The sequence below is a fragment of the Dinoponera quadriceps genome, unplaced genomic scaffold, assembly GCF_001313825.1.
Source record: "Dinoponera quadriceps isolate SergipeBrazil2010 unplaced genomic scaffold, ASM131382v1 scaffold894, whole genome shotgun sequence".
Taxonomy (NCBI): domain Eukaryota; kingdom Metazoa; phylum Arthropoda; class Insecta; order Hymenoptera; family Formicidae; genus Dinoponera; species Dinoponera quadriceps.
In genome coordinates, this window is record NW_014555181.1 from 155,252 (window position 1) to 163,970 (window position 8,719).

General features: G+C 37.5%; 2 protein-coding genes across 7 annotated transcripts in view; one reads left to right on the forward strand and one right to left on the reverse strand.

The window, feature by feature from the left end:
* Positions 1 to 5,598, forward strand: part of LOC106743202 (transmembrane protein 205) — a 17,006-nt gene extending 11,408 nt beyond the window's left edge. For both annotated transcript variants that reach the window (XM_014616823.1, XM_014616825.1), the window contains exons 3-5: positions 1,676 to 1,869; positions 1,943 to 2,106; positions 2,575 to 5,598. In XM_014616823.1, the coding sequence (XP_014472309.1) occupies positions 1,676 to 1,869; positions 1,943 to 2,106; positions 2,575 to 2,862 (646 nt within the window). In that variant the 3' untranslated portion in view covers positions 2,863 to 5,598. The remainder of the gene's footprint in view (positions 1 to 1,675; positions 1,870 to 1,942; positions 2,107 to 2,574) is intronic.
* Positions 2,906 to 8,030, reverse strand: LOC106743201 (DDB1- and CUL4-associated factor 7). 5 transcript variants are annotated; one of them, XM_014616822.1, is made up of 4 exons: positions 7,748 to 8,030; positions 7,241 to 7,506; positions 6,635 to 7,187; positions 2,906 to 6,200 (listed from the first exon to the last, which is right to left on the reverse strand). In XM_014616822.1, exons 2-4 carry the CDS (start codon positions 7,494 to 7,496, stop codon positions 5,966 to 5,968), a joined length of 1,044 nt encoding a protein of 347 aa, XP_014472308.1. In that variant the 5' UTR covers positions 7,497 to 7,506; positions 7,748 to 8,030; the 3' UTR covers positions 2,906 to 5,965. The 5 variants fall into 5 exon arrangements, with proteins under 5 accessions (XP_014472308.1, XP_014472307.1, XP_014472304.1 ...); XM_014616821.1 differs by having other exon boundaries at positions 7,241 to 7,509; positions 7,732 to 8,030; XM_014616818.1 differs by having other exon boundaries at positions 7,241 to 7,509; positions 7,611 to 8,030.
* Between the last annotated feature and the right edge of the window lie 689 nt (positions 8,031 to 8,719).

Consider the following 8,719-nt stretch of genomic DNA (forward strand, 5'->3'; position numbering starts at 1 on the left):
TATATATATATATATATATATATATAATATAATATATATATAATATATATATATATATATAGAAAGAGAAAGAGAGGGAGAATTTCGTGCTCCCTTATGTTAATTCCTCCAACGAGATAAATGAGATATTTAATATCAGGATCAAGAAGGATAACATTTCGAGTGCGTGCTCTCGTCTGGACGAAACGGTCGGCGAGATCGGGATTCTTTCGTACGTGACCGCCTTGACCAGATCGAACGCGCGATTTTTGTTGCCGAAAAATAAAGAGGAAAGGATGAGAACGGCACGTCGGGGTGTTTGGCCGGCGCTTCATAAACCATTACGAGACACTTCGGAGAACTTCACGAAGGTCACGCACGCGTTCACCATATATCGTATCACGTTATACGTGACATACGATATCCCTGTTTAAAAAGTTAGGTATCTATCTGATATTTGCCATCTATAAAAAAAACATTAAATTTCTAAAATAAAGACTAACATTCAAAGGGTTAAAAAAGCGATTTTTGCTCATTATGTTTTCAACAATACTCGTTATCTTCTACTCGTGCAAAATTATCTTGAGAAGGTGAGTATTTCTTTAACCATTATATCAATTGCGCTAATTTTATGAGAAGTCAATTAGAAACGAGAAGAAGCGAATCAATTTAATAGTTGGTGTTAATCGAACGATATCGATAGCGAGGCGGAACGTTTTCAGGTGCGTCTTCAACCCCGGCAAATTTATTTGACTTTGACGCGTCAGGACACGTCGTGAAATAAATCGGCACTAACTGCGAGCTCGCTAATTTGCGAATTGCCTAACAGAGGGAGAAAGAGAGAAAGAATTGCGTGTGACGAAAATTTCGACAACGATTGTTGATACCGTGCCGCAAGAATAATCATAGTTCAAGGTGTTCGTTGGCGAATTACCTAGTTGCGAAGATACAAACGACATTATACTTCGCGAATATCATGCTATGGGACTAATAATTTATAAGTAATTTTTTCGTGATGTGTAGAACAGATTTAATTCAACAGGAAAGCCATGTGCCATTCTACAAAATTCGCAATAGTTAATGAGGAATTAATTATTCTGTGTGAGCTAATAACCGATTCTAATCGAGATATGTGTCATGTATTCGATTTTATCTCGCAAAAAGATTTCTTCTTGTCGAAAGTAGTACTATCGAGAAAAATAAGATAGCGCACGGTAAAGCGAATATTGTCTATGAATTTCTGAATTGTCTTTGACGAACATACGCGAAAAAGTCATTTTCGTAACTTTTTCAAAGTACAAGTGTAAAGGGGTGTAAAAATTTCGGATCTAAAAGAAAATCAAATAATCAATTATTTTTAAGAAAGAAAAATTCGAAAAATAAGAAAGAAAAATGATAACTGATTAAATTTTAAGAGATAATAATCTTCGCAGAAATTTCTAAATTTTATTGCAAGAACTTCGATTTAATATGTAGTTTAATTCATTATTTAAGAAACCAAGATACGGCACGCTAAAGTACCAATTCATTTTTGCTGCAAAATCTTGTCAACGTGATAATAATTAAATTAAAAAATAATAATATTCTTTGATATTTCTACATTTCTCTTTTAAGGATTTTAATTGAAAAGTTTTATCCATTATATAAAAGATCTTGATGTGGCTTATTCAGTTAAAGAATATGGATGTTTCTGTAGGATCTTGTTCTACACGGCGCAACCGGCTCACGTAATTATGATCGCGGCGGTCTTGTTCGTTATGTCGGTCCTTATCCCGACGAAAGAAAGAGCCTCTTCTGATTCGAACTCTCACTCGAGGACAACGTCCTTCATTTACCTCGCGGCCTTCGTCATGCACTTTGGTGCCCAAATCTGGATGACTTTCGTATCAGGTAATTGAGAAAATGGTCATGTTTTTTAAATGTAATTTGCCAAATGGACTTTTTCTGTAATATGTTCCATCAGGTCTGTCCTTATACTTCGCATTGCCGCGACATATGTTCGGTGAGGTGCAGCGCGTCCTGTTCCCAAGATACTTTACGATCAACGCGTGCCTGAGTCTAATTACGCTCCTTATATTTGTCAAGCATCATCCGGCGCATACGTGGGACACGGAAATTGCTATTCAGGTTTGTAAATGATGATCGAACATTTTATAAATTTTGAAAAAGTTTTCATTTTCCCCTTCTCGGGGAAAAATTCTTTATATTTTCCGTTATCGGGGCTAAAAGAATGTTAATTAAGTATTATTTACTTTGGAAAGATCATTAAGAGATACATACAAAAAGTTGTGACGAATCCTTAGAAGTTATTTCTTTCTCATATAGAAAGAACAAGTATATGGATTATTAGCTGGTTGATATACTGGATTCAAATGCAAAAGGTTAATATATAGAGGTTGAAATATTATCTCTTCGTCACTAAAGAACTTCTGAGAAAAGAATTTACTTGAAAAAGTGTCGGGCAATATCACGAGATATTGCATTTTCTTTTAATAAAATATGTGTGGTCACACAAATTCTATGGTAATTTTTACTATTCTCTTCGTATAGAAATCTTATTTTTCATCCTTTGTGGATGAAATTTGAATGTTTCAGGTCGGCGGGATGTCTATTGCTTTTTTCCTGGAACTGCTAATACGATTATATCTGACACCGCCGCTTTTGCGATTGATCGTGTTGAAGAATAACTTGGAACGCGCGACGGGCGTCGGGGGTGAAATCGGCCGTCAAAATATCGGTCCACTGAAGCACTGCCCGTACTACATGAAGATCCATCGTGCCTTCTGCCAAATACACGTGTGCATTGCCATGGGGAACATGCTCACTGTGGCGTGCACGGTGCTTCATTTGCATTATATAGCGAGCAGATTGTGCGTTCTGTAAGAGAATAATCGCTAGTAAAAGATATATTCGTTTGCTACTAGAATACTTTTCGAAGCAGTTTAAAAGATTATTTCCAAGGGAAAGAAATACGTCTCATACAATGGATTTGATGATAGAAACGAAAGTGTACACGATATAATGCGAAAAATGATCTTCCCTGCCATTAATTGAAGTCAGACCAAGTCTCCCGAGTCTTTCGGCGGCGCAGTAGTTGGAAAGAATAAACGTTAATTCTTAGATCTTATTATAAATTTAAGACGACCTTAAGCCTTCGTTGTCACACGCTTATTTTTGTCGCTTAGCTTACATTGGGTCCGTGAGATAACTTTTCTGATATACTCTTACTTAAATTAGCGCTTCATTTTCGGCCATATTCAGGTCTTTTGGGATTATCCGGTTAACCTCGAGTGTACGGTTAATTTCTTAAATTAATTATTGATAAATTATTGATTCTTCCAACGATTAGAAATAAAAATGCGAACGAATTTATCGCAGCAACCATTCACTTGTAGATATTTTCTGGTTGCCGAAGTAATATCCGTAAATATGGATATCCTTGTGGGAATTAGTGAGAAACAAGTTCTCTCATCGGTTGCAATCCGAATTGTGGTGTGAAAAACCGTTCAAATCGTTTTGAAACCAAATGTGTGTATATCGGGATTAACGACTGTGGGATCTTAATTTTCCATTCGGGTCAATTTGATCCACGAGTGCCAAACTAGAATTGAGATGAACTTAAGACGATTTTAAACATAAGATCAGATTATAAATGCTGCTCTAACACTCGCCCACCGCTTCATCCTCTTCTCGAACAGCATAAATATTTTTCAGACGACTTAGAGACGTCTGAGCGAAAGATATCCATTTAAATAAACTTGTGTGTTTTATACGTCTTTTAGATGCTTCTATTTTTTGTTTATGATTTTTAAAATTTAAAAACTCGTTTCAAGATAGATTTACAATAGTAAGCCTTGTGCTCTAAATTGTAATGCAATTTCTAGCAAAAGCATTACCAAAGGTCATAATTCCTGAGATTTAAACGAGTTATTGCGAGTTTTGGCAAACGTCCGAAATTACGTTACATTCTATTGCTTAGAGGACACAAAGCTTATTACATCTATTGTAGGTCCGAGCTTAGACATCTCTGAAATGTTCCCAAGACGTATTTCAGATATTTATGCTGTCTGGATATATAAGAAACATGATGAGAGAAAAGGAACGAGGTGGTCGCTTGCAAAAATACATGTCGGACAGTTTTGTCCTTGCAATATAAAACAGATTGAGCTCGTTCTGCGTTCAAGCAGAACGACTACTCAGTGAGGAAGACCACCTTGTTCGTTCATGATCGCTAATGAGGCGTGCACATTCGCCTCTCAGAACATTATCCGAGAGAAAATCGAGCCGAGGTGGTAATGATTAATTCTCACTTTTCTCATCGATCTGCTTTTAATTTCGTGTGGTGTAAATTATTGTTGAACAATTGTCCGAAATATGCGTGCATATAATTCGTGAGAGATTGCGCGAGGACAATTTATATTTGTCGACGCGTGATTTTCTATGTAATTGCGTCCCAACTGTTTTCAAAAGAATTGCCTCAGACCCATAATATTGCTACTCGAAACTTGCCTCAGGTGAGACATTTGAATTTGAAGACAGATGTGAGTTTTTCAATTGAATCCACGCACTTACAAATACGCTATATCGCGTATGACTTGAATAAAAATCTAATTCAGAATTGAGTATCTCACTCTGAGGGACAAACGACTATTAACAAAAGCTTTAATCACGTTAAATATGACAGTAACAATGCATATTTTGCACATTCACCGTGTATATTATTCTAATCGAAAGTGGAAAGCATTATTAGAGTCGCATATAGAGAGTGAAATCGACGTACGAAGCGTCGCGCACGCATTCAAGTGTCTTCTCGCTGATCCAATCTTTCTTTAAATCGAGCGCGATCGCGCTCAATAAAACTGATATTTTGAGATACTCCTCTTTTTCCCTTGTCTTTTAGAGGACGAGTTGATATCGACAAATTGCTCCGCGGGTACGTGGAAAGATCGCGCACACATTGAAGAAGAGGCAATAAAAATGCTCTTATTGATTAATATTTATTATTAATATTTATTTAATTATATAGTAAAATTGCGCTAATTTTTTTGTAAAGATCAAGATACAGGTACAAAAATACCTACGTATGTATGTAACAATCAGAACATTCGTATCGAACGAAAGAAAAAGAAGAAAGAACGACAAATGAGTGGATGCGTAATCGCTTTATGTTAATTGACTGAATTTACTCTTACGCTCTCATTGTAAATATTGCATACTACTCGCTTAGCGTCTGTCACATATCTCGTATAACAATACACATGTATTTGGTTCTTTTTGTAAGTTTCACTCTTCTCAATCGTACATTTCCCTTGTGAATGTCTGTCCTTCTATGCAGTCCATTATATCCCCCCGGTGTAACGCAGTTCACAAATTAACGAGAAATACGACTAAACGCAATTAAAAAATCCGATCCCAGTTTACATCAAGATGTCTTTGTATTGCTTGGGATGTCTGTCGAGATGACAATAAGATCAACCGAGCCCGTGTAGATAAAACGAGAGTTTTCTATGAATAACATGTTTAAGTATGTATAGATACATCTTCTCGTATATCAAAAACTTACGTCTGTATATATAAAAAGTCTGTACATCGTATATTAAAAGTTGTCGGTACTCACAATTACATTTTAACGCTACGATTCCGTCTTATTATCCAATATCACGGACTATTCTACCGTGGAATCGTCCCGGATGGTATAACGTGGTTTAACGCAAAACCTATCAATCGATTATTTACCAACGCGTTTTAAGTATATTTGAAAACTCGATTAATATCTAGTATTATCAATTACGCAGTATTTCTATGAACATATATACAAATATATCCAACGTAACGTACAAAATTCAACCACTATTCATCCCTTTATCACATCTCCATGGTTGGAAAAGAAAGAAAAAAAAAAAGAGGGATATTTTAGACGGAAATATATAATGAGCCTTTCGAAACAAAGGAGGAAAGGTGTACCTATCGATAGGAGAATGCTCGCTCACACCCGGAGGATCTCAGCCGCTTTGTTATAACAAATCGCTATCCAATCGGGCTGCGTAGCGCCCCATTGAATCTGATTGACCTCGCCCTCCGCCGCGGTGTAAGCAAGTATAGGATCCTCGATAGCCCTTGGCATCTGCTGTATGTCCCAAATCAAAGCTTGATGATCGTCGCCCGCCGTACAGATGTGACAGGATGAGTGCGGGGCCCAAGCTATTCCGTTGACGCTGGCTCTGTAACAATCGGTCACGAGAAAATCTCTTATTTGTCTCAGTTAAATTTCATTCTTGTCGGTAACTGCTCACTGTGAACCCCCTTTCTATGGGATTGTTTGAAGTTACCTGCGTACAATGACTGCAAACCCGTCAATAGCTGGTTGACAAAATAGTATTGAAAAATTAATTGGCGGCGATCTATAACGAACAAACGGACATTTTGCCTCCTTTTTCGCGAAAAATACGCATTTCTGAGAAAAATGTTTCAAAGTTATACAACAATGACAAACGATACTCGCGATGAGAAGCGTTATCAAGGTGAAAATCTGAAATCCCCAAATTTTTCACATCCTAGTAGCTTAAAAACTTTTCCGTTAAATACACGCAAGTGTTGTGTCAGAAATATAATATCGAATTGTAACATCAGTCAATACACAGCAATGCGCGCGTACCTGTGATTATTCAGTCTCGCTACCGGCGTACACGGTACGCGCACGTCCAGAATGATCACCTCGCACGCATCCATCGCCACAGTAGCGAGATAATTAGGGTCTTGCTTGTTCCACGCTAATCGCAATAACGGGGTGTGCTGTGGATCCTCGTAGATTATCGTCGAGTGTTCCAAATGCCGCAGATCGAACATCCTGACGGATCCGTCCGCGCCGACCGAGGCAAACATATCGCGTCCACCGCCTGCGCGACTGAATGCAATATCATACACTTCCTTGTCATGTGCAATCAATTGCGTCTTGACGTGTCCCGTGACCATGTTCACTCTGCCCAACACTTGACCGGTCTCCAGCCCCCAAATCGTGCAGGTTGTGTCTATGCTGGAGGTGCCGATCAGATTCGGATCCACTTCGTTCCAGTCGAAGGACGTGAGCGGCGCGCAGAAATCTGAATTCTTGTTATTGTTCAGGACACACTCCAAACGAGTCTCCGGTTCCGCAGCACGCCACACTCTCAAATAATCGCCAGATGTAGCGAGCAGATCCGGGAATAGGCCTGAGAAATTTCATAGTTATTCGTTGCTTGGTTGCACATACCCGAGAATATACCTTTACTGTCCGGTATCCACATAATCTTTGTGGTTGGATATGGGTGATCGAATGTACTCTTGGCGCTGAACTCTGATGTTTCTTCATCCAATGAGACAATCTGCACCTTGTTATTGTACTCCTCTACAAAACTACCCAATGCCAAACGAAATCTTTTGTCGGGTCTCACTGACCAGTTCATGCTATACAACGGCCATGGTGCCTCATATTTGTAGATTTCTTTTCGTTTCGGTGGCACTACACCATGCATAGCCATTATTGATATTCTTCTGAAGATAATTTACCATTAATTCCAATCTCCTTCTCCTCATGCGATGTATCAACTTTAATAATTTATGAAAATAGTGTAGAAAGTTTGTGCAAATCTAACCCGATATGATTGCAAATCTCGAGTCCTATTGAAAGCAATTTAGACAAAATTCTTTCACGGACATAGATACGGCCAATCATATCGAATATTGTGAAAATAAATTTGCAAACAAAATGCACACTCTCATTGTCAGTTACCACGACAATTATTCCTTAATAAGTTGTCTCTACACTGGTCGGTATATAATCCTTCATAAAAACGACATAGCGTCGTAAAGTTGCGACAACGGTTGAGTAATTCGCCAACGTAATTGATTTAAATTTAGGGATCTAACAGTAAAGACCAATAATCAATGACCGCTCACTGATCGCTTTTTCCACAGCCATAGACATATCTAGACCGAGACTCGTTGGGGCTCTTACGTAGAAAAGAACTCTGAGCTGCGTTCGGGGAGCACGCTCGTCATTTTATCTCATGTACGAAGAAATGACGCGCTGATCAGCTCGTTGTTTTGTGTGAACGAGAGAGAGAACGCAAAATAGAGTTTTCGCTCGATCTAGACACATCTTTTATTCGCATTAGCTGAATGCATCTCGTGGATGCATATCACTTTTTAAACTTACCAACTAGGAACAATAATATTTCTAGAAAACGCGTTCTCCTATTGGTTTGTCTCGAAATTGGACCTCAATATTATTGTAGGAGCGTAATATTTAAGTATGCAAAAAGTAATACCAAACAATATTTTAAAAATGTCATTCATTGAAATTGACTTTATAAATGAAACGTGGCCAGTTGTTAGAGAGACTTCATATAATAAAATTCATATAAAATTATACGAAAAATTTAGCAATTGTTAACAATATAGGAATTTTAATAAAAGTTCATGTTAATTTACAAGTAAACCATTAAAAATGTAATTAATTGCTCGCAACCGGCTATTTCTCACTTTTTTATTCATATACGATTTTTCGATTGCTTTCTGATCCAAAACATTGATACAGGCTTATCTTTGGAAATTTACAGAATTTGACGAAACATTCCAAATCAATAATGTCAAGTCTTTAATTATTTAATGGCGAATTATAAGCACTATAATTATTAAGCATAATATCCGGGGTATCATTTTTACATGGCAAAATTACATATAAAAATATACTAATTTATTA

Excerpts from the sequence above, each read along its gene's own strand:
- LOC106743201 (XM_014616818.1), bottom strand. The coding sequence starts at position 7,690 with ATGATTGGCCGTATCTATGTCCGTGAAAGAATTTTGTCTAAATTGCTT. Across the intron at positions 7,510-7,610 it reads GAGATTTGCAATCATATCGG|AAGAATATCAATAATGGCTA; the intron begins GTTAGATTTGCA and ends AATTATCTTCAG. Across the intron at positions 6,201-6,634 it reads GCGAGACTGAATAATCACAG|AGCCAGCGTCAACGGAATAG; the intron begins GTACGCGCGCAT and ends CGATTGTTACAG.